Below are 27,737 nucleotides of genomic sequence, written 5' to 3' on the forward strand. Positions count from 1 at the left end.
TGTGGTAGAAACTTCCCCCGTGGCCACTCTCGGAGGTGGCTGGGCCCTGGTCCGGCATGTCCTCGGCTCAGTGTAGAGTCCTCGTAGTCCCTGCTGCAAGGGGGGACTCTGTCAGCCAACACCTCGCGAGCCCAGGCTGTTCTGTGGATCAGGCTGCGTTGCCCCATGCTGACTCCAGCTGCCCCCCTTCCAGTTCCCAACTTCGGGGTGCTCGGGGCTCGCTCACTTTTCTCTCTCCCCCTCCCCTGCAGAAACCCCCCAGAGATTCGCTGGAAGCTGTCGAGTGCCGAGACCTACTCCAGAATGAGGCTGAAGCTGGTCCCCAACTATAACTTCGACCGCCATGTGGAGGCTAGCGCCCTCCGGGACAACCTAGGTGAGCGGGGCTCGCGGCGTGGGGATGGGGTCTGTGCGCGTGGGTCAGAGCCTGGCTCTGCCAGCTCACTGCTGTGCAGTCAGCTGTAACGCCGACAGACCCCCATGGGCGGGATCGAACCTGGGACCTCCAAAGCTTAGTGTATGAGCCTCTACTGCATGAGCTAAAAGCCACATGCCTCTTAGCCAAGGCTGTAGCAGGCTCTTCAATCTGTAGCTAGGCTAGGTGCCGCTAGAGGGGGACAGAGCACCACACCGAGCAGGGTTTTCATGTAGAGGGATTTAATGTACATTTTGGAGGAAGTGGGGGCCGGACCCCACCTCTGCCTGCAGAAATAAAACCTAGATCAGGGCCCCTCAGCCGCGGGGCCCCAGGGTGACTGTCCAGGAGCCATGCTCAGCCTGGCGTCTCCAGTTTAGTCTCTGTCCGTTTCAGGGGCGGATCATTCTCACAGCCCTGCGGAGCCCCTGCCGCTGGCCGTGGCCAAGGAGGCGAAAGTGAGCGAGCTGGGGGATGATCAGCTGGCGGAGGAGGACCTTGAGTTCTTGGACAATCAGTGAGTCTCTCCTGGGCGGCTCTGTGCCCTGGGTTGCTGTTCAGGCCCTTGCTGGGCTCAGGAACTAAGTGTGTCCTGCAGCGGAGGGATATGTTGCCTCGGAGGCTTGCGACTGAGTCTTCCCGCGTGTCTCGGTGTCACCCTGCGTGGCCCCCTTCTCGGGGAAGAGGCAACTCAGTCCTTGGCTTTTCTGCTGAGATCATCAACGGGGCCAGTCACGGCCTTCAAACAGCCATTGTCTGGTAACCGTTCTTGGTCCAGGACTGTCACAGGCGGGATTTGAACCAGCAGCCTTTATATTGTGAGCTCCTGGGGTAGAGACCACATCCCCCGAGTCTATTAGAGCAGGACCCCGATCCTGACTGGGACCTCTGGCCACTAGCACAATAGAGTTGTGAGAGGTGTTATATCCCCTCACATGTTCCCCAAGCCATCCGTCCCCCTTCGCCTGCCTGGGCCCTGGCTCCATCTCACCCTTCTCTCAGCTAACACAAGTCCAGACCCCTCCAAGTTCCTCCTTGGTACTGCAGCGCCAGGAGGCGCTCTGCACACCGCTCAAGCTGGTACTCCTGGAAGCTGGTAGGTTTTTCCCTGGCGAGGGTGCAGAGAGAGTCGCCGAGCTGCCCAGGGTTAGCTGAGCAGCAGTGAGCGTCACGGGAAGGCCAGTGGGCGCCTAGATATCTTCTCCCATTGCTGGGAGCAGAGCACGCGATATGGCATACGGCTCTGGCCAGCGCAGGACACCAAAGGCGACCTCTGTTCTGTAACCAGCCGGTCCCACGCCCCGTATTGGACGACTGTGTGCAGGGAGGGAGGCCGTGGGCCGTAAGAGGGGTGCGCACGGGCGGGACATCCTACCCATTAGGGCTCTGCTGCCCCGATCTCTTCCAGGGCTGAACCCAAAGAGCAGAGCCAGAGGGAGAAGCTGGTGATCTCCGAGGACTGCGAGCTCATCACCATCGTGGCGGTGATCCAGGGCCGGCTGGAGGTCACCACGCAGCACATCTACTTCTACGACTGCAGCAGCGAGAAGGAGGAGACGGAGGAAGGTACCGGAGCTTGCCCATGCCTGCCCCTCTTCTGCCCTGCGTCGCACCCGCTGATACCAAAGGCTGCCTGCCCTGTCCTCTCACTGCCGCGCTGCTGTTAGATCACTTGTTAATCTCGTTACTAGCGTTGCATGAGAGCAGCACCTATTGGCCCATGCTGCTAGGCACTGGATGTACATTTCAGAAGAGACCGTCCCTGCCCCAAAGAGCTCACAGACGAAGGGGACTCAGGCAGAAGATGGGGAAACTGAGTCACGGGGGTTAAGTGACTTGCCCCGGGTCATCCTGGGAGTCTGTGGTGCAGCTGGGAATTCAGCCCAGATCTCCTGAGTCCCAGTCCAGTGCCTTAACCTGGAGGCTGGCTTGGCTTGGGGGTTAGCCCAGCACTGAGCTCAGACCCTAGGTGTGACATGGGGGAGCGGGTGAGGGCTGGAAGCCTGCGCTGGGTCTCCCTGGTGTGACGATTGCTGGCTGAGATGGGTCAGTGTCTAGGATCAGTGTGGCCCCCGCGGCGCTGGGAGCTGTCCAGCTACGGAGGTGCCTGCATATAGGAGGGAGAGTAACAGCTGGCCTGCCTTCTGCCCTTTCACCAGGGATCGGCTATGACTTCAAGCGCCCCCTGTCTCAGCTCCGGGAAGTGCACCTCCGCCGTTACAACCTCCGCCGGTCGGCGCTGGAGTTCTTCTTCATCGACCAGGCCAACTACTTTGTCAACTTCAAGAAGAAGGTTCGCCCTGATCCCCTCTGCTCTCCTAGACCAGGGGCCGCTACCCAGCCCCAGGGGCGTCCCCGCTTCTCTTGGGAAGCTGGTGTCACCCTTCCCAGAGCGTCGGTGCCCAGCTCAGCCCCCAGCACGGCGCTGGGAGGCGCTGGGCTGCCGATGGTGCAACGTTGGAGACACAAAACAAGGTCCTGGCCCCATGTGGTGAGAGCCTGGGGCACGTTGCTATCTGAGGAATCGTGCTCTGGTGACCTGAATTCCAGGGGGGCATTGACTGAGGGGGGGTAAGACAGGAAGTCAAGCGTCACTGGTGCAAGAGGCCTGATGCAGGGTGATGGGCAAAATGGCCTTTCACACAGAGCTTCTAAAGTGGACGGAGCTCAGCCAAGAAGGGGGGTGGTATGGGATGGAGGGAGCTGTGTGTGTGATCCCGTAGTACTCCCGGCCCCCCCCCAGCTTTTCCAGCCTCCCTCCCCGTGCAGGGAAAGCAGGGGAGCCGCCCCCGGCCGGCATGTTCCTATTTCTGTTGATCACTTGTTGAAGGGGAAATAGCCGAGAGGCCTCCGGGGTCTTGCTTTCTCCTGTCCCCACCCGGGACGCTGGGCCAGGTGGCTGCGTCCCTCCTGTTCCGTTCCCCCAGCGCTCGTGCTCCACCGTTTCGTGTCAGGTGCAGCGAGGGGCGTCATTTCCAGCTCTGTCGGATGTCCCTGTGCTATATCCGATCGGGCTAATGCGCTCAAAGTACCAGCGTAGCCGTGGCGGGCAAGGGGCTGGCTGCCTGGGTACGATCCCATCCTGGGACCCTAGACACAGCTAGTCCCTCAAGCCGCCCTGGCTACACTTCGGTTGCTAGCTGTCTGGCGTGATCCAAGCTGGCATCCGTAGCTGAGCTTACGGAACCGTCTGGCTGCACGCATCTCTCCCTGCCGCGTCTCTCCTGACCGTGACGCACAGGGGCTGGAGCCTTCTTAAGAAGGGAATTGCGCACCTATCTGATTTAGGATTGAATTCCTTAGACTGGATCTTTTGCTGGTGTAAATCAGCGTGGGCCCCTTGATTTCATGCTGATTTACACCGGGGGAGAAGGGTCTGGCCCTTGGACGGCTCTCTTTCACGCGGTTTGTTCATGTCTGTCAGGTAGGGGTCCCCAGCCCCTACTGCAAGAGCAGGCCAGATCTCGTGGAGAGGCGTGATTTTTTTTGCTAGAGCAGGGCATTGGGAGAGCTGGATTCTGTCAGCTTCCAGTGTCTGACATGGGGCAAGTCATCGCCCCTCTGTGCCTCAGTTTCCCCATCTGTAAAATGGAGAGAGAGATCCTGATCCCCCCCGACCCCCTAGATCAAGTGCTTTGAGGCTCTGGAGAAGAGGCGCTCTGGCATGCGAAGCCTTGTTCGAGGGCAGGCTGGACGCTGTACCTGAGCTCCCTTTGAATGCTTCATGCACCTGGTTTTGTCCCCGCAGGTTAGAAATAAGGTGTATTCCTGTATTCTCGGCCTGCGCCCACCCAACCAGATCTACTTCGGCAGCCGGTCACCCCAGGAGCTGCTGAAGGCCTCAGGACTGACTCAGGTGCCATTAGCATCTTCTTCAGCCGCCGCCTCCTCCTCCTCCTCCCAGCGTCACCTCTCTCTCCTTGAGAGCAGCATGTGTCTGTCGGGGCTGCCTCGTAGCCAGGCAGAGTGCTGGGCAAACTTCCCCCCAGCCTCTCGGCTCTGCCAGAGCTCCTGGGGCCCACTCCTCTGTCCCAGCCCCGGGCCCCTTGGAGCAGGGCTTGTCAGCTGTGCCCAGCTGGGTCATGGTTCTGAGATCTGCCCAGGTTGGCACAGCACCCACCTCATTTCATTCAGGGCGTGGTCCGGGCTGTGAGCCCAGCCCTGCGAAGGGAGAGGCCCCGGCCCTGGCTCACTGGGGGACCGAGCACGGGCTTGGGTCACTCGGGGTGTCGCAGAGGGAAAGTGAGCGCCGCCCCGCTGCGGGGTCCCACTCCTGGTGTGGGTCATCGTGCTCCGGGGCCAGAATGGGTACCTGAGGGGTTAAATAGCCAGAGGGCGAGCTCAGGCATGGCCGGCTGCTAGCATGGCCTCCTCCAGGTGCAGGCCACTGGGGTGTGATGGCAGGGTGGGGAGAATCCATGGGATGAGTTTCCCTGGTAAGGCCTGAGGCCTGACTTTCCATCCTCACTGGTTAGATGAGCAGCCTGGGTCTATGCTGCTCCCCGCGAGGGTCCTCCCCCAACCCCCAGCGTGGCGACTCCCATCCCCCGCCCTGCAGAATCTGCTCCCCAGCCATATTCTCCCTGCTGTCCCAGCCAGCCCCGCCCCATGCAGCGACTTCCTTGGGGTGACCATGTGTCCCGTTTTGGCTGGGACAGTCCCCTGTCCCGGCCGTCCCGACTTTTCTGGCAAAACTGGGCATTTGTCCCATTTGCAGCGGATCAGCTGGCAAGAGCAAAGGGGGCAAATGCACAGTTTTGCCAGAAAAGTCGGGTGCAACCCCAAGCAAGGTGTGGAAGAACGTGCGGGGGGCGGGGGCGATCAGTGATGCCAGCCCCCTGTGAGAGGGAGGGCTCAGGAGAGCAGCTCGGGCCCGGGCTGGCCCTGCATGGGTGAGTGGCAGGGGGCTTGGGCCGACCCATGGGAGGGGTGAGATGGGCCTCAGGCTGGCCCTGTGGCGTATCCCATTTTCCCTTTGGGAAAATACGGTCACCCTATGCCATCCCACTCCCACCCCTACCCCCCATGCAGCGACTCCGCTCCTGCTCCCCTAGCCGGAGCCACCCCTCTGCCCCTGCCGTCCACAGGGCCTGTTTCAGCCCCGCCATGTCTGTTTCAGAAATGGGTCTACAGGGAGATCTCCAACTTCGAGTACCTGATGCAGCTGAACACGATTGCGGGGCGCACCTACAACGACCTGTCGCAGTACCCCGTGGTGAGCATGCCCGCCAGGCCCTTCCCTCAGCCTTCCTCCGCCCAGAGACGCCGTCAACGGTCTGTCCTGGGGCCAGCAGGCGGACGGAGACGGGGTGCTCAGAGCAGCACCTTCCAGGGCTGTCTGTTCTCCACGCTCCCTCCCTGGGCTGGCAGCGTGGCGTGGGCCCCCAGCCTCAGTCCAAGTCCGGCTCTCACTAGCCTGGTGACGGTATTAGCAAGCCACCCTTCACCTTGCAGGGACGCTCCCTGCGTGCTTTCCACGAGGTTATGAAGGGATTGGTAGAGGCGTTAATGATTGGCTAACGAAGCATGATAGAGCCCAGCAGGTGCTTGGTCGCTCCCAGCCATCTCTGGCACCCAGGGGTGCTGCTGACCGCCTGTACTGTGCCTACGTTGATCGGTCCCGTCGGAACCCTTTAGGTGGACGCGGGCCTCGACTAGAAAGCGGGCCTGTTTCACAGCTGCGGTGCGGTGGCACTTACAGGCCAGCCGAGTGGGGGCGTCTTCGTGCTAGGTGCTGTACGAACCTATAGATTTGATCGTACCTCTCCAAAGACCTTACCTGCTGTGGGGGAAGTGTATAAAATTAGAGCTGCCCAGCCTCGCGCCCTCGTAATGCAGAGCTGTCAGTGTCCTCCTGGCTCTCCCGGTGGATCGAGAACGTCTCCCCCTGTAAGAGTCCGGAAGACCAACTGGACCCACCCAGCCAACCCCAGCAGCGCGGCCGCTAACACTAGCCCTGTGCTCCTAGGGAAAACTGCCCATTCTGCCACTCCCCTCTTGTCTGTCTGGCCGCGGGCGGCACTAGGGTTTGAATACCCGGCGGCAGGCTGGGCCGGGTAAGGAGTTGGCAGGCATCTGACAGGCCTCTCCCCTCCGTAGTTCCCTTGGATCCTGCAGGACTACGTCTCCGAGGCGCTGGACCTGAGCGACCCGGACATGTTCCGGGATCTCTCCAAGCCCATCGGGGTGGCCAACGAGAGACATGCCAAGGATGTGAAGGAGAAGTGAGTGCACGTCCCGGGCAGCTCAAGGGCGGTGGCTGCGCTGGGACGGGTGGCCCAGAGCAGCCACGCCAGGGGCGGGGCTGACATCGCAGTGGCCGGCGAGAGCCGGCGGCGTGCCCTGGACGTAGCAGTCCGACACCAGCACATGGGGTAGCGAAGGCCGAGAGTCGGGGGTGGCTGGCAGATTGCTGATGCGTCCCATTTGCTCTGTGGAGACGGAGCAATCGTCTCGTGGCTAGAAAAGAGGTGTGTGGGCAGGGGATTTTGCCCTGCGCTCTGCTCCATGGCTGGAGAATGGCCCTGGGTTGCCCCTTCCCCAGGCACGCAGAGCAGCAAGGGGGGTGGGGGTGTGCTGGTAAGAAGGCTGTGCCCTCTCAGGTGCCCATCTTCTCTTCCTGATGCAATCGCTCTGGCTATGGCAGTATGCGCCGGGAAACCAGCCCGGCCAAGGCAGTTGCTGTGTTGCAAGCCACCCCTGCCTCACCGCTGGGATTCCCTCTTCCTCCTCCTTCCCTTCCCCCGCCTGTGTCTCGGTCGTGTGCTCTGCTTATTCCCCCTCCCTGTCTGTCCCCAGGTACGAGAGTTTTGAGGACCCCACGGGCATGATCGACAAGTTTCACTATGGCACACACTACTCCAACGCGGCGGGCGTCATGCACTACATGATCCGGACCGAGCCTTCACCACCCTTCACATCCAGTTGCAGAGCGGCCGGTGAGACCCGGGGCTGGGCTAGCGCTGGCATGGCAGGATGGTCCTGCTAGCTTCTCCAGGCCCTGCTAAAACAGGATTGCCACCTCCCCCGCGCTCGTTCTAACTATCCCCTGTGAGGGGGCTTTCACCACGTCCCTTGGGAGACTGATCCGCAGCCTGAGAGCTCGCTGGTGGGGGATCCTTTCCTGTGGCTTGTTCTTAAATGTTCCTTGCATCTGAGGAGGTAGGAGCCTCTTCCCTACCTTCTGTGTGTCTGTGCAAGGAAGTGTGGACTAGCGAATGGATCATCAGGCTCAGGAGAGCTGAGTTTTATTCCTCGCTCTGCCGGTGACCTTGGGCAAGTCACTTCCCCGTGCTGTGCCTCAGTTTCCCCAGCTGTACAATGGGGGTGTACCTCTGTAAAGTGCTTGGAGATCCGCTGAGGAAAGCACTAGATATTCTTCATTACCCGTTGCAACAAGTGTCCTAGAGCTGATTCTGAGCCTTGCCTCTGAGTTGATAAAGCAGAAAGAGGGTTTGGCCGGCCTGTAGCCTGCTGTGGCTGGGTGTCTCATGGGCATTGTCTGGCACGAAGACAGCGAGAGTGCGAGAGATGCAGGGATTTGGCTGGCGAGGCTGATTTCTTCAGCCCATATGGTAAACCCGGGAGCTTGCTGGAAGACAAGAAAAGCGACGCGTTCTGATTGTATCGCTCTAGTGCCTAGACACCCCCACCGAGATCGGGGTCTGTTGTGCCCAGGGCTGGACAGGTATCTAGCAAGAGACAGTGAGGCCCCTTCCCATCTTCGAGCTCGGGAGCTGTGGCACAGACACGTGAAGGGTCTTGCCTAGGGTCACCCTGGCAGTCAGTGGTGGGGCTGAGTCTAGGTCCCAGTTCTCCTGAGTGCCAGCCCAGTGCCTTAGCCTTTAGGCCAAGCCTCACTCTCTTGCCGGCAGGTTTGACTGCTCAGACCGCCAGTTTCACTCGGTGCCCGCGGCATGGCAGGCGCGCATGGAGAACCCGGTGGACGTGAAGGAGCTGATCCCGGAGTTCTTCTATTTCACAGACTTCTTGGAGAACCAGAATGGTAAAGGGAGCTCCTGGGGCATTGCAGCCCGGCTGGCCTGAGTGCCCTGGTCTAGAGCTGGGGGAGAGGGGCTCGCTGGGGCTGGCATGGGGAGGTGCCTACTTGGGGCCTCCATTTAAAGTGCAGGATCCCTTCTGTGACTTCCACTTCAGTTGATCTCTCACGATCGTCGCAGTGACTCGCAGTCCTGGTCTCTAGCCACTGGGCCTGCTGGCGCCCGGGCTCACTGTCTCATGCAGGGGGTAGTGCCCAAGCCAGCGGGGGCAGGAGCTTGTTGGGGGCCCAGGGCTCTGTGCACATCGTAACTGGGCTCTAGACAGAGCTGGGACGCAGGCTGAGCTCCCGGGCCGGGGGAGCTAATTTCGCCCTGCATGGAGCTGGTGCCTGGCAGGCATGCCATGCTGGCGCGTGACCTCCTGGGATCCTCAGGATTCCCTGCCCTGCTCAGTTATAGCATCAGGCATCACGGTGCGCCGCCTGGCCCTGCAGCGTCCAGCACGAGCCAGTGTTGACCCCGGGGCTGGGTGGGCCTTTGATCTGACCCCGTGCCGTGGGATGCGGCGGAGGGGGATGGTGAGCCACCCTGCTGTGTCGCCTTCCTAGGGTTTGACCTGGGCTGCCTGCAGATGTCGAACGACCAGGTGAACAATGTCGTCCTCCCGAAGTGGGCCAGATCCCCGGAGGATTTCGTCCACAAGCACAGGAAAGCGCTGGTAAGTGGGCAGGGCCTCTGCCCAGCCCGGGAAGCCTTCACCTGGCCTGCCAAACTCACTGCTCCTCCAGCTTGTAGGGCGGGGGCTGGGGTTTCCCCTACCAGGTGGCCCAGACCATTGGGGTGTCCCCAGCCCGGCATGTCCCTGTGGTGCTCACTGTCCCCGTTCTCTCCCTGAAACAGGAGTCGGAGCACGTGTCTGCCCACCTCCACGAGTGGATCGACCTGATCTTTGGGTACAAGCAGAGGGGCCCGGCCGCCGTGGAGGCTCTCAACGTCTTCTATTACTGCACGTACGAGGGTAAGAGGCGCCATGCCGGGGCCTGGGCAGGCAGGAAGGTTCCCTGGTGGGCGCCTGTCACTCACAGCATCCCCCTCTCTCGCTCCCCAGGGGCCGTGGACCTGGACGCCATCGCCGACGAGACACAGAGGAAGGCTTTGGAAGGCATCATCAGCAACTTTGGGCAGACCCCCTGCCAGCTGCTCAAGGTATCGGGAGCCAGAGAGGGAGTGCCTGACTAACCCCAGGGAGGGGAGGGTGGGGATCCCCCAACAGGCCCTGAGAGCAGAGCTCCGCTCCCCCAGCCAGGGCTTCGGTCCATATATGGCCATGCCATCCACCCCCTGTCCCCCCAGGTCCTTTTGCCCTTTGCTTCCTCTCTTTCCCCGGGAGGCTGGGCTCTGGGGATCTTGCTCAGGGATCTGGCACCTCCCGACTCGCTGGCATCTTGCCTCCCCCCCCGGCAGGAACCTCACCCAGTGCGCCTCTCAGCCGAAACCGCCACCAGGAGGCTGGCCCGGCTCGACACGTATTCCCCCAACGTCTTCGAGAACCTCGGACCAGCTCAAGTCCTTCTTCGTCGAGGTGAGAGCTCTCCTCGCCGCTGGGCTCCGAGGGCCGCCCGCTGCGGGCCGGGCCGGGGAGAGCTTACGAGGGAATCCTCCCACGTGGTGGGGAGGGGGGCCCTTGTGCCGGGGGTACGGGGTGAGTGATGGGGCGGCAATGGCCAGAGCAGGAGTTCTGGGGTGAGGGAGGACATGGGTTCCAGCGAGACCGTGTGGTTACCTAGCTCTTTGGGGCAGGGACTCTCCAGTGGGTCTGTACAGCGCCTAACACGACCTTGTCCTGGTCCGTGACTGGGGCTCCGAGGCGCCACAAACACCCGACAATGCCCAGTGCTAACGCGACACGGGCGTGCTGTCGGGGCCGCGGCAGTGCGAAGCCCCCGAACTGCCAGGCAGTAGCACCAGAGCGCTCTCTTCTCTCCCGCAGGGGATCAGCGACGGGGTCCCGCTGGTGCAGGCTGTGGTCCCCAAGAACCAGGCCCATTCCTTCATCACACAGGGTTCCCCAGACGTGCTGGTGAGTGCCCTGGGGGGCATGGCATGGCTTGTGGCTGGGAATTCGGGGGGGGGCTCTCAGCTCATTGCGTCTATAGCCCCCCAGCCGGTACCTATCGGAGTCCCTCTGCTATCCGTTCATTGTATCCTCCCGGCCCCCGTGCACTCAGGCCAGCTGATTGCCAGTTCACAGGGCCGGGGCTGAGGCACAGAGCCATTGAAGGGACTGGCCTATGGTCACGCGGAAGGTCAGTGGCAAAACTGGCCACCGGGTCTCCTGGGTCCCAGCCCGGGGCCTTCACCACAATCCCGGCCTTCCAACTTCCAGCACTTGTACGGGGAAGCTAAAGCTCCCTCCTGCAGCTGACGATGAAGCGTAGGCCGAGCAGGTGTTGGCTCCAGCTGTTCCCAAGAGCACGACCTAAGCTGCTGGCTTAGTAAGTGGAGCGAGAAGGGGATCTGTCCTGCACGCATCCCGCCGGGGCGCGGTGATTTGCCCCCGGTTGCAGGAGCTAGGTAGGGTCAGGCCCGGCTGGTACTTGGCTCGGACACCCCGGAATCGCCCAGTGCGGCAGGGTGGCCATACTGCTGCCATCCTGGTGCTGCGGGACGTGGGTGGCGCCTTTTGAACTAGTCGTAAAACAGAGGTCCTGACCGGCCCCGGCCTTCCCGCGCCCCGTGGCGCTTTCCCAAGAGCGGGGCTGTAACCCTGGGGGCTGCGCACCCTGCGTTCTCCGGCTAGCCTCCCTCCCCTTTCCTAGGTCACGGTGAGCGCCAACGGCCTGCTGGGAACCCACGGCTGGCTGCCCTACGACAAAAACATCTCCAACTACTTCAGCTTCACCAAAGACCCCACCGTCTCCCAATGCCAAGTGAGTCTGGGCTGGGAGCCCCGTTACCGGATCCCTCCCTGGCTCCTGCCGTGCAGTGCCCTGGGAGAGCCGAGAGACTCGGCCACAACGCGGAGTCCCCGGATGCTTTGTCCAGTCCGGTTTTAGGTGGCACAACCCAAGGAGGCCTCCACCCCTCCCCCGTCCAGTAGGCACGCTCCTCCAGCTGTCACCCCACGGCGTAGTGTTATCCCACGTCTTCCAGCCGCCCCCTAGAGGAGCTGGCTCCAAACCCTCCCGGACCAGCAGCCTGCTCCCCGTCCCCAGCTCCCAGCCAAGCTGTGCATGCTCATTCCTGGCATTCGCCCTCCAAGGGCCAGTCCTCGTAACCCCTTGGCCAGTTCTGTTGCTCTTAGCTAAATGGGAGGGAATGGAGCAATCTTCTGGCCGTAGGGCACCCCGGCTGAGTGCCTTGGGTGGGTCGCCTCCCTGCTCTGGGACAAGGGGATGCCTGTGAATGGGCAGCCCCAAATGCCTTCTCTGGACAGAGGATTGTAGTGGTGATCCACTGCCCTCTTCCGGGTCGTGCTTGTACCCTCCACCCTGCCTGTGCCAGCCGGGGCTCCCAGGCCCCCTCTCTCGCAGGCCCAGCCCTCTGTCCTCTCCATTACCCCCCACCACACTGGCTGCCATTGGGACCTGCTGACAACGCGGCGGAGAGCTCCCGGGAGCCAAAGGGCGGGCAGCTCTCTGGGGCGATGCTCTGTAGCCAAGAGCTCTTGTCTCCTCTGCCAGAACCCAGCGCTTCCTCTCCGGCCCCTTCGCCCCGGGGGTGGAGGTGTCCTCGAAGACACTGACTGTCTCTCCTGACGGGAAGCTCCTCTTCAGCGGGGGGCACTGGGACAACAGCCTGCGTGTCACGTTGCTGAGCAAAGGGAAGGTTGTCGGGCACATCACCAGGCACATAGGTATGGGGCCCGGACAGGCTGGCAGCGGGGGTGACCCGATGCGGGGCGCGTGGGCCGGTGGGACTCACATCACTGGCTATGCACCATCCTGCCACGGTTCTGTGTCCCATCCCCCCAGTGCACCTCCACCCTGGCCTGCAGCCCCCCAGCTGTTCCACCCCGTGCCCAGCTGATCAACCGTGGCACGACCAACGGGGGCACTAGGAAGACACTGGCAAACTCTCGACGCTTTGGCCCAGCCAGGGCCCCGGAGCCACCCCTTGCTCTTTGCAGCTTGTCGTCTCTGTGGCCCTGGTGCTTTGGGGAGAGGAGTTACCTGCCCAGAGGACCAGTTGGGGTTGAAATGAGCCATGCCAGCTCACCCTGCAGTCACTAATTTCCACCCCCTCCGGAGTGCCTGGTGGGCTCTGCCCCAAAGCCCCCTTCTCGGGTATGGAATCTCCAGCGAAGGGGACCCACGAGATCCCAGCCCCTTCTCAGAGCCCCAGGGAAACAGGGGGGGGGTTGGCATCGTGGGGCACTGGGGTCAGCCTCTCGGCAGTAACGTCTTCTCTTCCCCTCCTTGCAGATGTGGTCACCTGCCTGGCGCTCGATCTATGCGGAATCTACCTCATTTCGGGCTCCCGGGATACCACCTGCATGGTCTGGCAGGTCCTTCAGCAGGTGAGGGAGAGACCGGCTCCGGCCAGGAGCGGTCAGCTACTAGCTCAGGGCTGGGTCTGAGGAGGCTTCTGGGTGGTTGGGGACTTCCTGGTCAGACACTCGCGTGACTCTTGGGCTCGCTTGGGGAGAGGGCAGATCCCCGGTGTGTTTCGCTCCTGGGTGAGGAGGTGCCATTCTGTAGGTCCAAGGGTGCGCTGGCAGCAGGGCTGTCCCGATGTCTCGTCAAAGGTTTTCAAGGTCATTTTGTGTGCATTTGGTTGACTTGATACTGATTGGCGGGTGGGAGTGGTACTGCTCCCCCCACACCCAGCTCTGCCAGTGCCCCTCACTCCTGGCCCACAGCACGCCCTGCCATGCCAAGCCTGAGTCCAGTACCTTCTGCCATGCCAACCCTGGGCCTCCCCACACAGCTCTGCCAGTGCCCCTCACTCCTGGCCCACAGCACACCCTGCCATGCCAAGCCTGAGTTCAGTACCTTCTGCCATGCCAACCCTGGCCTCCCCACACAGCCCTGCCGGTACCCCTCACTCCTGACTCGCAGCACCAGCCTTTGGCTCCCCACACCCAGCTCTACCCAATGCCAGTTCCCCGCACTTCTGGTCCAGCCCTGTCCCGAGCAGAGATTGCTCCATCATACTAGCTTCCATGGAAGTTGTGTGCTGGGGCCGGTTGCCTTCGGGAGATGAGGACAAGAACTTACTCGGCTCAGCCTGCCCTGCTGGAAAGGCTCTGAGCTCTGCTCCCCTAATGCGTCGACCCATGTGGCTGGTGCTTCTCCGAAGCCAGCCTGATGAGTGTGGCTGTGGTTATTCCTCCAGCCTCGCTCAGCCGTTGGGGCTTTGCAAGCAGCATCGGTGGCTTTGCACAGTGGTTCCAAACGCTTCCTATCCCCAGCTTCTGGCTGGCGCTCTGTCCTCTCGGCTTGGTTTCCTCTGGGCCTTTCCAGGCCAGATCCTCTGCTGCTCTAAGCAGCGACAGCTCCACTGAAGCCGGAGGGGCTGTGGGGCCTAGACTGGCTCAGGATCTGGCCCACATACCCTGGTTTCTCTCTCCAGGGTGGGTTTTCCAGTGGCCTGGCTCCCAAACCTGTCCAAGTCCTGTACGGTCATGACGCCGAGGTGACCTGCGTCGCCATCAGCACTGAGTTGGACATGGCCGTGTCGGGGTCGAAGGTGAGGATGTGTCACGGTGCGTGTGCGGGACGGGCGGAAGGCATCAGTGTTAGGAGTTTGCTGAGGTGCCAGTTAGATTTTAAAGCTGAACTCCAACCAACTAGAATTGCCAGTTGGTTAAGTGCTGTAGCCAGTATCAGATACCCCCTTTGTATTGAGTCCAGCGAGTGTTCCCTTCCTAATTTAACGCTGGGCTCTCTTCAGATCAGCTCTTAACTTGAACAGTATTTCTCAAGTCAGGACACTTTGGTTACCAATAACCAATCAACAATGTGTTCATTGATCCAGAACCAGATTAACACACACAGCAGTTCACCGCTTCTGTAGGTGCGCCCTATGCTCTTGGTAAATGCAGCGCAAGCCAGCACAGTCTTGCCAGCAATTGTCAAAGACTAGGGTTGAGCTCAGCAGTTACACGAAGGAACAATGCAAACCACCAAGATTTTTTAATTACATTTACTTATGAGCATCATTTCTTAGTACCGAACACGTATCATCACCCTTCCAGCGTTTCTCCAAGGAGGCTGGATGCATTTGTCTGTAAGGCAGTTTTGAGTCCCTGCTCTTTGAATGAATTGGTTGCAAAAGGGACAAGTTTAAAATATCAAAAGCAATTGCTTTAAGTTTCCGTTCAAATCTCTCTTGGGCCAGTTTGCTTGCATTACGGAGAGCATTCGTCTAGCATGAGTTCAACTCTAACCTATGGTTACAGGAGGTCTCCCTAGAGAATGGGCACTTTGTCACTTATATTAAAGAGCAGAAGGGGCAATCCAGTCTGTGAAATGAAATCTCCCCAATTCTTATCCTCTTAACCCTGGAATATGGAGACTGCCCACAGCCGGTCCTGGCATCCGTTGCACTGGGGATTCAAAAGCTTCCTCGTGGGTTCCGTCAACTCTGGGGTCAGGGCTCCTCTGATTTCTAACAGACAGCTGAGCACAGCTTTCAGCTCTGTTTCTCTTATGCTTCCATCGGTACCCAGTAGATGGTGCTGGCGTATAACACATTTCTTCAGTCCTTTCCCTATCTGAAGGCTTTTTATGTTTGATTTGTTTCCAGGATCGCATCTCAGTATTAGCCCACTTTATTACCTGGAATTTCTCCCTTTTTAAGCAGTTTCTGTGGATAATCCAAACTTATTCCTGTGTTTATATCTTTCAACATTCCTTCTTTTGGTGCCAGACAATTCCTGTTATTTCTAGGCTGCAGGGTTGTGGTACCCATATGGGTCCCAGGATTTTAGAGAGAGAAGGTGGGGGAGGGAATAGCTTTTATTGAACCAACTTCTGTTGGTGAGTGGGACAAGCTTTCAAGCTACACAGACCTTGTGTCTCCCACCAATAGAAGTTGGTCCAATGGTTCTCAGTGGTAGCAGATGACAGAACAAGGAGTAATGGTCTCAAGTTGCAGTGGGGGAGGTTTTAGGTTGGATATTAGGAAAAACTTTTTCACTAGGAGGGTGGTGAAGCATTGGATTATTTAGGGAGGTGATGGACTCTCCTTCCTTAGCAGTTTTTAAGGTCAGGCTTGACAAAGCCCTGGCTGGGATGCTTTAGTTGGGGATTGGTCCTGCTTTGAGCAGGGGATTGGACTAGATGACCTCCTGAGGTCCCTTCCAGCCCTGATATTCTATGATTCAATAAAAGATATCCTCTCACCCACCTGGTCTCTCTCTTTCTAGCGTCACAATTATTTACGGTGAACACCAAAAAATCTTCCAGATTCGATGGACATACTTTATAGGGTCTTTGATTGTACATAAGCATTTCATGTTATTTAGGGTTTGCAACGGAACAAGAGCCACTGTTCACACACACAGAGATGTACAGCAGAACCTCAGAGTTCCGAACACCTCGGGAATGGAGGTTGTCCGTAACTCTGAAATGTTCATAACTCTGAATGAAACATGATGGTTCTTTCAAAAGTTTACAGCTGAACGTTGACTTAATACAGCTTTGAAACTTGACTATGCAGAAGAAAAATGCTGCTTTCCCTTTATCTATTTAGTCGTTTATATTTAACGCGGTACTCTGTTGCCTTTTCCCCCCCCCATCTCTGCGGCTGCCGGATTGTGTACTTCCGGTTCCAAATGCGGAGTGTGGTTGATTGGTCAGTTCGGAACGCTGAGGTTCTACTGTAGATCTTACTCGCAAGACAATCAAATGTGCAGCCTCTAATTTGGAGTGAAAGACTCATTGCTGGGGCAAAAACAGATTATCCACAGTGTGTTTGATTTACAGGGCAAACAAATGGGTAGTTTGTAACTTGGGGTGCAAACGTGGCTTTGATTTCTTGGGGTAACAGGCAGTTTGCCCTATTTGACCTTCAGTCTCACACAGCAAATTATTTCTCATTTTGTTAACTCCCAGCTTCCCCACCTACCTCGTGGCCTATTGCACAATGAGCGTATTGTTTTGCATAGGAAATTAGGTGTCACCCTGGCTTTGGAGTTGTCTGTAGCTAAGTCAAGAGGGAGGAAAAAGGTTTTATCCATCTAGGCAAAAATCTCTCAATTTGCATATGTTCACTTAGCCATTTTAACTTCTCTTCCTGGGGAGAGGGAGCCATAGGTGCTGGAGCTACGGGTGCTGGGGGTGTTGCTGCACCCCTGGGCTTGAAATCGTTTCCTGTCTGTCATGCCAGCTCCACCCCTCCATTGTCCTGGAGCTCGCCACACCTGGCAGTCCAGCTTTGGGCAGTCCAGGCTGTTTGGCTTGCTGCCCCGTTCTCAAGACCCCTCTTCGTGGGAGGGCCAGAGAGAGAGCGTTCGCCAACAGGAAACCTGCCCATTAAAGATGACATGGAGACTTTAGCCAGCTGGAAGGGCGATGGCTCATCTGTGTCGCCCATCTAGCTTTGGGGCGTCCTCATGGAAGGCTCAGGGCAGGTGGAGATTAAGGCTGGGTTTTCAGAGGGCTATGGGAATTAGACACTGTGGGCCCATTGACAGTAAACGGGAGCAAAGCACCCAGTTGCCCTGGTGACAGCCGAAAGGCCTTGTCGTTGTGGCAGGACGGCACCATCATCGTCCACACCATCCGCCGGGGCCAGTTCATGAAGTCCATCAAGCCCCCCTGTGAGAGCTCGCTGCCCGCCACTGTCTCGAACCTCGCCGTGGGCCTGGAGGGCCAGATCATCGTCCAGACCACCGTGGCGGGGAGATCCTCCCTGAAGGTGAGTGGGCCGGGACCTGCGGGCCCAGCAGCAATGCAGGGGCAGGCATGGCCTTTCCCTGTGGGACGCTGTGGGCAAGGACGGGCGTCTCAGACACGGTCCGAAACCCAGCAGGGAAGGGGCAGTAACTCCATCCTGCTGTGGTGATGGCACTGTGCCTCAGAGCAGATCAGCAGCAGCCAGATTCCAATCCCAAATAAACATAGCTGAGGACTTATTCCTGTCTAGGACCAACCCATCCATCACCCAGCAGGAGGCGCTGTTCCCTTCCCACCCCACCCCACGCACAGCTTTCCCACTTTACTCCTGGGGGAATTCTGCGCCAAAAAATTATAAATTCTGCACACCATATTTTAGAATTCTGCATATTTTATTTGTCAAAATAACACATTATAATCACACCAGTTTTAATTATTTTGGTAATTTATTTCAAAATACCTATCAAGTATGTCTATAACAATACAGACAATGAAAAAGATTCAGGAAATGTTTTTTGACAAATAGATTCCTTACTAGGCATATTAATACAGAACTCTTAGTAATAATTCATTCAAACTACAATATAGAACTGTATTTCCTGCCTCCGCCCCCAGAAGCAATGCAAATGCTTGGGGGAGTCAGGGGTAACAGAGGAGCTGAGGGAGAGGGAAGGAGCCTAGGAGTGAACCTGGAGGGTTGTTGGGTGTGAGTGGGGGGCAGCAAGGGATTGTTAGGGAGCCTCCCCCATGCAGACCCTGGCTGACCCCTGGCCTCTCCCATTCAGTCAGGCACATCTGCCCTTGTCCCCCCTTCCATATATCCCTCCACCCCCACTCAGACACCCCCCGGTCCCCATGTGTCCCTGTTCCCCCTCCCCCCCGGTCCCCATGTGTCCCTGCACCCCCTCAACCACCCCTTTTCCCCCATGTGTTCCCATGCCCCCTCCCCACAGCTCCATGTGGCCCAGTGCCTCCACTCCCATTCAGCCCCTGCCCCAGTCTGTCACCTCCCAGCCCCATGCTGTCTGTCCCCCCATATTCCTTGTCTCCTGACCTGGCCACACCAGCAGGGTGCTGTCAAGCCGGCAACCTCTTCCCTTCCCTATTGGAAGCTGGGACTGGTCCCACCCAGGAGGGGGTGCTCTGTTCTAGCACCACAGCGGCCCCAGGTGGGCAAAAGGCAGAACTGCAGAAATTTTTCGGCAGAAGCTATTTTCTGCTGGGGGGGGCGGGGATGACATTATTCGTGGCACATTAATTATGTGCACACACAGTGGCACAGAATTCCCCCAGGAGTACTACTTGCTATACCTCAAGGAGCTTCTCTGGGTATGTCTACACTGCAGTTAGACGCCTGCGGCCCGTCAATTGTGGTGTAGACATTCAGGGACCCTCCTGCCTCACAGGATCCTAGAGCCTGGGCTCCAGCCCAAACCCAAACGTCTACACCCCCATTAAGCAGCCCCTTAGCACAGGCCCTGTGAGCCGGCATGGGCCAGCCGCAGGGTTTTAACTGCAGTGCAGACTTAGCTTGAGAGCAGACAGGGAAACTCAGTCCAAACTGGTGAGTTTCTCCTGGTTTCACACCTATGCTGGGAGGGTCCCACGATCCATGTGTGTGGCTGTAACTGTGTCTAGAGATATGGAAAATTTGCAATCTCCAACAGGGAAAATGAGAGCGAAGGGTCTTGTGTAGCATGGAGGTTTCTTGCAGACGGTTAGCCCGAGCACAGACGCTGCTCTGGTTTCAATGGCTTCGTCGAACGAGGTCGTTCCATGTGATTGCAGGGAAGAGTGCTCAAAAGTTTCTCTCTCTGAGGCTCCATCTGTCGATCCAAAGTGCTGGTTCCCATCGTGTCTCAGTGCATTGCATAGCTCTCCTCCTGCAGTGAGACCTGTTGCTTTTCTGTCCTCCTGGTCACATTAGGTATTTGGCCGCTATAGTAAAGCGCTGCTCTACTCTTAAAAATGGCATCCCCACCTCCCATTGACCTGCTCCTGGCGTGGATCCAGAGGCATGTTTTACTGCAGGCTCCGGGGAGATTTTCACTCTTCCAGCCCTGCTAAGAGGGAGGAAGCTGGTTCTTACTCCTTCGTGCGCATCACCAGCAGAATTGGGTAGTAAGTTCCAGTCGCGCCTGTTGCAGCCAGTGGGAGGCGTTGCTGGTGGTATAGCTCGGCCTGCAGAACCTTAATGGCTGGTGATGCCCAAGAAGGTAAGAACCAGGCCCATTTGAACGGGGAGTCACGGAGAGGTGGTGCCAAGGCCATTCACCCAGTCGCGTCCTAGAGTAGAGGCGCGCTTGGAAAGCTTTCGCCCCATTGTCGGTTGCTCCCCCAACGCCCTTCTCCTTTCTCTTGTTGAAGGATAAATTTGCCCTGCACCTTTATTCCGTCAACGGCAAGCATCTCTCCTCCGCCCCGCTGGAGGAGCAGGTCACTGCCATGTGTGTCACCGAGGAGTTTGTGGTGCTGGGGACCATGCAGTGTTCTCTCCAGATCTTGGATCTTCAGAGGTAAATGTTCCCTCATCAGTTTCCTGGGCCCACCACCAGAGCCGTGTATCACTCCCGTGCAGGGGATGAGGGTCCCGAGTGTGTCACAGCCGTGATCCTCCACTTACGGTGAACGCTCTTCCTCAGTTGCTGTATCTGAAAAACCACCCAGTGAGTGGGTCGACAGCATAGCTTGTGGGTCTTGCATATGCACCTCTCTTCACCCCAGGGTAGCCTACCATCTTCTGGAGGAGCTCCCAATGCAGGCGAGAGATACTCATGCAGCTGTTAACATCCCGTTTTTATTTGGGGTGAGGTTAGGACGTGGCTGGTACCTTGCGCTCAGTAGCCCAGGAGGCGAAATGTACTAAATGCACTGGCCTCCCAAACTGGGGGTTGAGGGTTCGTGTCCCATCTGGGGGTGAGGTGAACGCGTTCTCTGGCCTGTCCCCTGCAGGAGGTCAGACTAGATGATCACAATGGTCCCTTCTGGCCATAAAGTCCATGAATGGGAGTGGAAATTATTCTTTTGGGATTAAATTGAAATCCCTCTGCTGGTTTCCCAGGCCCATAGAATCGGTACTGATGAGGTGTCCGTTAGTATCTGTGGGCTCCTTACAGGGATTAGGACGCTGACGTTCAGAGGTTGGGGCAAACCTGCCCGTGGCCCTGTCCAGCTGGATCTGGTCTTGCTGGCTCTTGTGGGTGAAAGAGAATCACCCATTGTAACTGTCTGCGCGGGGCTGGGGCTGCTGGGGACACGATGGACGGCGCTCGACCCTGGATTTATCAACCCCTGAAAATGTGGTTCTCCCTGGGTCAGGGTCTGCCCTGCTGGCCTTGTGGGATGCTGCATGGCAGGAATTCCAGATCCGATTGACTCTGCTTGCAAAGTGAAATGGTTTGGTTTTCCTCCCCGCCAGCCTGGGATCTGAGAGTCAAGCTTGGCTTTCTCCTTTTCTCATGTCGCCTCCATCCCAAAGGGTCTGTGGAATAAAATGCTGCCCTCAGATGCCCGCACAAGCCAGTTGCCCCAGTGTGGCATTTGTCCCTGCAGCTGGGACTTGGCCAACTATTTGACTGATGTAGGAGCCAGAATGGGACCCAGCTCCCTGTCCCGCAGCTGCGTTAGCTTGGCAGGGTGAACAGGCGTGAAATGCAGTAAAATCCCCAGATCTGGCTCTGAGTGCAGCCAGGAGCCGGTTTGCTGAGTGAGCAGGATGCTTTGAGAGACCCCCGATTTAAAGATCCTGGAGAGGGGGGTGGGTTTGGGGGGGTCTCTGGCAGGGCACCCTGCCCATCTGCCCCTTTCCACAGTCCTTGCTGAGTCCCCAGCAGCTCCCCACACTGTTTAAATGCCCCCCTCCTTGCCATTGCAGCCTCCAAGCAGCGGTGTTGCCAATGCCTATGAAGGTCCCGGTTCACAGCGTGTCTGTGACCAAGGAGAAGAGCCACATCCTGGTGGGGCTGGAGGATGGGAAGCTGATTGTGGTGGGAGCGGGCCAGCCCTCGGAGGTAAATGGAGACCGTCCCCTCCTCGGGGCTCGGTGGGGGTGGGCAGGGGCAGGTGCAGTATCAGCTGGAAGCACCAGTGAAGTAGTTGCATGATTGGAGGGGATGCACCTGGCTGGCAGGAGGGTGAGACTGGGAAGGAGCTGCTCTCTTGGCCAGCCCAGGTAGGAGCCTGGATGGGCCCATAGACAGAAATGAAATCAGAGCCACTGTCTGCAGACTGGGGGATTGACTCCTCGTGGGCAGCGTGACGGCAGGGCTGGATTTCCCACAGCAGAACGCTCAAAATCCGGCCCCTCTCCGGAGCGTGAAATGGCTGGGATCAGTCAAGACTTAGCATGAACCCTTAGGACAAAGGTTCTCTCCGCTGCACCCCGCCCTCTTTGGTGAGACGGCTCGTCTCTGCCGGAGGGCGGGCTCCAACCCTCGAGGGGCCGGGTGTCCCGGGGGCCAGGCGGCTGCCCAGCCCAGCTGTGTGATGAGACCCTGGTCTGGAGGGCGGGGCTCCGTAATGCAGGGTGGCTCCCTTTACAGAAGCAGGGTCTGTAATGTAGCCAAGACAGACTGCAGCCCTGCTTCCGCCGAGCCACCCCATCCCTCTCCGCAAAGCACCCCCACGCCACTCCTCAGCCCTGCCCCTTCGTTCTGCTCTCTCTCCAGGTGCGGACGGGGCAGTTTCACAGACTGCTGTGGCGTTCCACGCGCCGGATCTCCCAGGTCTCCTCCGGAGAGACCGAGTACAACCCGCCCGAGTCCAAGTGACAGGCTTGATGTGAGATGACCTGTCCCCAGAGCATTACTGGGCAGAGATGTCCTGCAGCAGGAGGTCTCTGAGGGGTGGCTGAGGGGGCCGGTCCAGCCACACCACTCAGATGTGTCTGCACTTCCCCTGGGAGCATGGCGATCGCTGTGAACCGCGGGAGCACTGGGTCTCTCGACCACTCACTCTCAGAGTGTGCAGAGCTCAGGATCCCTTTCTGAGCCAGGGGCCTTCACCGGTGACTCTGGTTTGCCGAGCCAGGATGCGCATGGGACGATCTGGTATCCGCCCCAGCCCATCCCGTTTCCTGCAGAGCTTGAAGTGGAAAATGTTTTTGTATTATTCATTGTGACTTTCTCGCTGGACGGAGAGGACGGGAAGCCCACAGCCGGTGCCCCTTGCCGCCCAGCAGGGAAACGTTGCAATAGATGTGAGGCGACGACCGTTGCTGCATTCTCAGTCCTTCTTGGGTGGCCTTAACCAGACCTTGTTGCACTACGTAGAGAACTTGTACCAAAACCAAGAACTGCTTTCAGCATGAGGCCGGTCTGCTGCAGAAAAGCTTTAATATGGTGAGACTGGCAAGAGCCTGCTCTGTTTTCCTCCCAGATGTTGAATTTTGGCGGGCAACAAATACCAGGGGCCCAGAAAGATACCTACTGACTGTCTTGAACCAGCCCCAAATCCTAGATGTGTATAAACCCCCTGCTGGCAAAGAAGGGTGTTCCGCTTTCATTGGGATTCTTCCAAATATGGTTTGTCTGCCTCTTCCACCAGAGGCACCCAAATTCAGCGCCTCCCAGGGCCCCAATCATTTTCTGGTGGAGCCTCCTAACTTTCCTATCAATTTATACATTTTTTTTTTAAGAAAACAAAAATAAATGTGCGCAATCTTATTGTCTCCCAAGACTCGTCTCTTCCATGGAGCACGAGCCGGCATGGCTCATGGGATGACTTCACCAGCAATAAAACCCTGCCGTTGGTTAGCTTTGCCTTCGTCCTGCAGCTCCGGGGCCGTAGCGGAACTCCTTCCTGGCTGCCTCTGGCTGCACGCCGGATACCCCTGCTTGTAGGGGGAAAGAGAATTCTTCTCACCCCACCGGGAGAGGGTCAGGCTGCCCTGCAGTCAGCGCAGGTGCAAGAGGTGTGGGGGTTTGCCTCTCGCAAGGAGCGCGGCTCTTAGTAAGGCAGCACGCACCGCCCCTTCCCCAACAGAGCAGCCCTCGAAGCATGTCATCTCCATAGGGGCTCCCGGAGCCAAAGCAGAGCTCTTCCGAAGCTTTGAAGGGCTCGGTCCAAGCCAGTGGAGGTGAAAGCGAGGATCATGACAGAAGTGAGAGAGCTCCGGCAGTAGACATGAAGCAATACTGGGATTTTGTCTCTTTCACAGTCTGGGCCCAATATTGATCCCATCTGCAAATGCCCCCACTCCAGGAAGGCCCATCTCTCCCTCCGACACACTGTCTGTTTTTGATACTGAAGTGGCACACAGTAAATAGGAATTCGCCCAGAAGGAGGCTTGTTTTTGCAGCCAACAGCCAACACTTCGGTGCTTTTAACCAACTGGGTGGGTTGGGGGGTGGTCCAGTCCTACAGACTTTCCATCCCTGGTCATGGTGAGATTTGAAACCAAGCTGGCACCTTCTCTGAAGGACTCAGGTTCTGATCTCTGTATGACCAAGACCTTGTTGATCCAGGGAGGAACAGGGGAGTGTGGGGTTGGGTTAGGCTAGAAGCAGCTGTCTGAGGCTATTGCACATTTGTGCCCTGGGCATCTCCCCATTCAGACATAGCTTACAGCTGCAGGGAGCCCAGCAGTCCCTGTGAAATGGAACATTCCATGTTTACGATGCAGGGCATGAGCCCATCACCAGAGCGTCTGGGAGTGAATGGCCCCCGAACAAGGGGGTGATGGATCGGTCCTTGTAGGACACGGTTACTGTCACTTAACTGGAAGGAGGAGGGAGCTGCCGTGTTGTTCCCCACATTTCCTCTCCTATTTAAAAACTCCCCTTCCGTCAGGTAAGCCAGGGGTGGAAGAGACTGGCAGGGCTTTACTCCTGCCATGTTCCAGATGCGTCTGGGCGGAGAGCTATGGAACCCACAGCCTTTCTGCCTCATGTTGATGCTCACAGAGACAAGCGCCCTGGTGCCATTCAGCTCTCCCTATCCCTGGCGCCAGTGACTGCCCATCGCTATTGCAGGCACAGCCCTCTGGGCTGGGCCGGGCTTTGGTTCACAGAGGAAGGGCCATGACTAGCTTGAAGCCATAGGGAATTCCACACCTGACTCCAACCCTGCTCGAACATCTGGAGATGTTGGAATCTTGGGCTGAGCTTCACAACTGGGGCCCCTGTTCTCCGTAAACGGCTGGATCTGAACTCCCCAGAGATGGGGGAGGAGAGATTCGGGTCTGGATCCAAACCTCATGGCTTCAGAACCACGTGAAACTTCACAGTCCTAGAGTCAGGAGGGGTTGTAGTGACGTGGGTTGAAGAGCAGCCTCTGTCCTTTCCCCTCAGCCCCCGAACCCATTCCCTGGCTCTAGGAAATGGATCTCTCCCCTGGCTCCATATACTCTAGGTATGTTACGCCGTGTTACTAATGCCAGCTTCATTCCCTGGGTGAAGATCAATGTTTAACCACCGACAGTGCAATATTTGCAACTTGTAGAGAAGACTCTTTTTAGCATGTGTGCTGTATTGCGGTTTGTGTGTATATAATACGAGATATATATATATATATATATATATAGGTTTTGTAACTTTTTTGAATGATGTAAATCTAAAGATTTCTATTCCTTTTTTTCCCCCAAAAACAGGGTGGTAAGTATTTGGAGCTTCCCAGAATCCTGCTGGCTTTTATAGAGCACTGAGGGACCTACAAGCCTCACCGTGGATTTGTCTGTCATCCTTCTTAGAATTGCTCAGGCCAGTGGAAATTTGAAGGGGTCTTTGCTGGCCCTGTTCTGAAGATGCTTGAATTCTAGGGGTACCTGCTCTCTGGTTGGCCTCTGCCATGTTCTTCTACTTGAAGAGGTTTTTCTTTCCCTCCTTTCACTTTGCTTGTACCTTCTCTGGTTTTATGGAGTCAGGATGCAACTTGCTGAGGGATCTTCCCGCTCCAGTCTTCTTCACAAACAGGAATGCTTGGGCCATATCTCTGAGACTTCTGTGTGGGGAAGGGTCTGGCAGGCTTGGGATGCTCCCCTTCAAAGGGAATGGTTTCCTTCTGACCCTGCAAGATTCCTTCCGGCTCCGCCCACCCCTGGAATAACAATGTGAAACCTGATCTTCAATCTTGAGTGTCTACATTACACGGCCGGGTTGGGGGCACAGCTGTTCAAGTTGGCATTTGGGCAACTTAACGTAAGCACCCAAATTTAGAAAAAAAACTGGCCCCCATGCCTGGTCCCTGCGTGCAGTGGTATGACACTGGGGTGGTTACATGGGGGGCCACCTACTTCTCTACCTCTTCTGGGAAGTGAATGGCTCACGGTGGATCTGCCTTTTGGGGAAGTGAATTCAAGCAAGTGATTTGACCAGGGTAGCACCACTGGTACTCCCAGCTCTCCGGCCTGCTGGACGTAGCGTTGGAGCCTTCATGCCAATCAGTGGTGCTACGTACTGGTCTCCAAGCATCCTGAATCTTGGGGAGGAGGGGTGTTAACAAATCCACCCTCCTTGTGTCAGATTGCATCCCACTCAGACCTGAACGCAGTTCTCATTCCTGTATGGACTGGAGCAGTATTTGCTTGGGGAGACTGGCAAAGCATTTGAAGGGACAGGGTGATAGCTGGGAGCCAACCCAGGAATTCAGACTCCCCGTCTCTGACCAAGTGGTCCTCCAGGCATTATTTATGGGACCATTGCTTATGCTTTTCCTTTAGAACCAGCCTTGAGGAGAAATGGACCAGCCAAGTCTTTCACTCACACTCCAGTCCCCACTGTCCAGCAGGGAAGATAAGGGTGAATGACAAATCCACACAAGGGGTGTGTTTGGTGCTCAGAGAAATGTATTTATATGGTAGCTTTGTCTACAGATTCTTTCCAAAAGCAAAATAAAGCACAATCTGATAAACATTTATGCCTTAAACTTGAAGAGGAGCATGGCCTCATTCTGTAGGGGGACAGGTTATCTGGTTTGCTAGCAATGTACGACGTATGTGATCTTTAATAAACTTTATAAAGGAATACACGTTTCTCAATGCCTTGACCTTCCCTCCTCCCTCCCCCACTGCACCCACTTATTGTGTAATAAAACTTCACATTTCTTTAGCGTCCTTCATATGAGGACCTCAAAATGCTTGACAGCCGTAAATGAAGACTTGACTTACCCATCTGCAATATGGGATCTTTCAGTCTTGGGAATTTTGACGACTTGCCCAAGGTTGTACCCCAAGGCTGTGGTGGGGCTAGGCGCAGAACCCAGGTGTCCTGGTTCCCAGCACAGTTCTTCCCCATGGCCATCACTAAGTTGCATGGGTTATTTTTTATTTTTTTTATTTTCCTGCAGCAGTGTAATCTCATCCATATCGCCACACTGGCTATTGTTTGTGTTACACGTTTTGGGCCAGATTTTCTAGTCTGCCTTCTGTGTGTGCAAACAGATGGCACTTTGCGAACGTGTCTGAAAACCTACAAATACATTGAACTACGCAAGCGAAATGATGCCAGGAGCGCAACAGGGCTGAGTTGAGGTTGCTGCAATGGGCGTACAGCTGTTTGCATTCACGTCTAAACTATTCCCCCCAGGGCAGGCGACGTTGCCTCTTGCCGGGCTGCAGTTATGGACCTCGCATGCGTGGCAAAAGAGTTGCCCCAGGCTGGAAGCATGGGCCCCTTTGCTGCACTGGGCTTGCCTCCATGTTATTTGCCTGGCTTCTGAATGTCCGTGTCGCTCGAGCCTATAGAGCGCATTCTCAGGACAACTCCTCTCCCTCCATCTACCCAGCTTCCTCTATTGGGGCCCAACCCCTCCTTCTTGCTGAGATGAGATCCGGGCTGGGCTGGGCCCTCCCCCCCAGCAAAAGAAGATTCAATCTCTACCCCACCCCCTCCGAGATGGTTGCCCACCTCCCTGAGTTTTGATCCCTTCCCCCTGCCCCCTGGATCTGCCTTCCCCCAGCCCTGCTCTCCTCGTCTGGTCTTGCCCTATAGGGGAGCTGGGGACCTCATCACGGGGGGAGAGACGCCAGGGCTTTGTGGTATCCAAGCTGGCCAAGGCCCGGCTCTTTGCCATCATCCTGTGCGCCCAACCGCTGCCCTTGGTCCAGCCAGAGCTGTGCCCTGCCCTGGCCGAGCGCCTGCCGGCTTTCCGAGTAGCCACGAGGCCTGGGGCAAGCCCTGGCTGGTGGAGCTGAGCCTGGCGTGCGAGAACGGCAGACGTGCGGGAGTCCCTGGCTCAGCAGTGGGTGGGGAGGGTGTCTGGGGCCGGGGAAGCCCCAGCCAGGCCCGGTGCCCCCTTCTGGGCTGTTCCTTTGAGGGGCGTTAGTGCTCCAGTCTCGGGGGAGGGGCCCAGGCCTCACGACCTTGGGCTCCAGCAGCCTCTGAGGCGTTGGTAATAGCGGAGAAATTCATTTATCTACGCCTGAGGGGGCCCGGGGCTTGTGCTGCCAACCCTCCCCCTGCACTGACCCGCATCAACCAGCTCACGGGATGCCCCTTTTTTCGGTGTTTGCCCTGGCGCTCTCATCTGGGCTCTAGGGGGCGC

At 57.4% G+C, this 27,737-nt stretch overlaps 1 protein-coding gene across 1 annotated transcript in view; it reads left to right on the forward strand.

Moving 5' to 3' along the window:
• NBEAL2 (neurobeachin like 2) overlaps positions 1–24,746 on the forward strand; it is a 168,536-nt gene extending 143,790 nt beyond the window's left edge. Inside the window, 24 exon segments of the mRNA XM_074946450.1 lie at positions 252–376; positions 812–932; positions 1,824–1,981; positions 2,575–2,708; positions 4,164–4,271; positions 5,535–5,630; positions 6,515–6,639; positions 7,214–7,317; positions 7,320–7,353; positions 8,290–8,420; positions 9,024–9,133; positions 9,316–9,433; positions 9,524–9,621; positions 9,880–9,969; positions 9,971–9,997; positions 10,406–10,495; positions 11,235–11,330; positions 12,073–12,271; positions 12,840–12,934; positions 13,990–14,106; positions 17,119–17,280; positions 19,626–19,774; positions 21,133–21,268; positions 21,926–24,746. Coding sequence (XP_074802551.1) covers positions 252–376; positions 812–932; positions 1,824–1,981; positions 2,575–2,708; positions 4,164–4,271; positions 5,535–5,630; positions 6,515–6,639; positions 7,214–7,317; positions 7,320–7,353; positions 8,290–8,420; positions 9,024–9,133; positions 9,316–9,433; positions 9,524–9,621; positions 9,880–9,969; positions 9,971–9,997; positions 10,406–10,495; positions 11,235–11,330; positions 12,073–12,271; positions 12,840–12,934; positions 13,990–14,106; positions 17,119–17,280; positions 19,626–19,774; positions 21,133–21,268; positions 21,926–22,027 — 2,725 coding nt within the window. The 3' untranslated portion in view covers positions 22,028–24,746.
• Positions 24,747–27,737: the final 2,991 nt, after the last annotated feature.

Source organism: Natator depressus, chromosome 2 (assembly GCF_965152275.1).
Source record: "Natator depressus isolate rNatDep1 chromosome 2, rNatDep2.hap1, whole genome shotgun sequence".
Classification (NCBI taxonomy): domain Eukaryota; kingdom Metazoa; phylum Chordata; order Testudines; family Cheloniidae; genus Natator; species Natator depressus.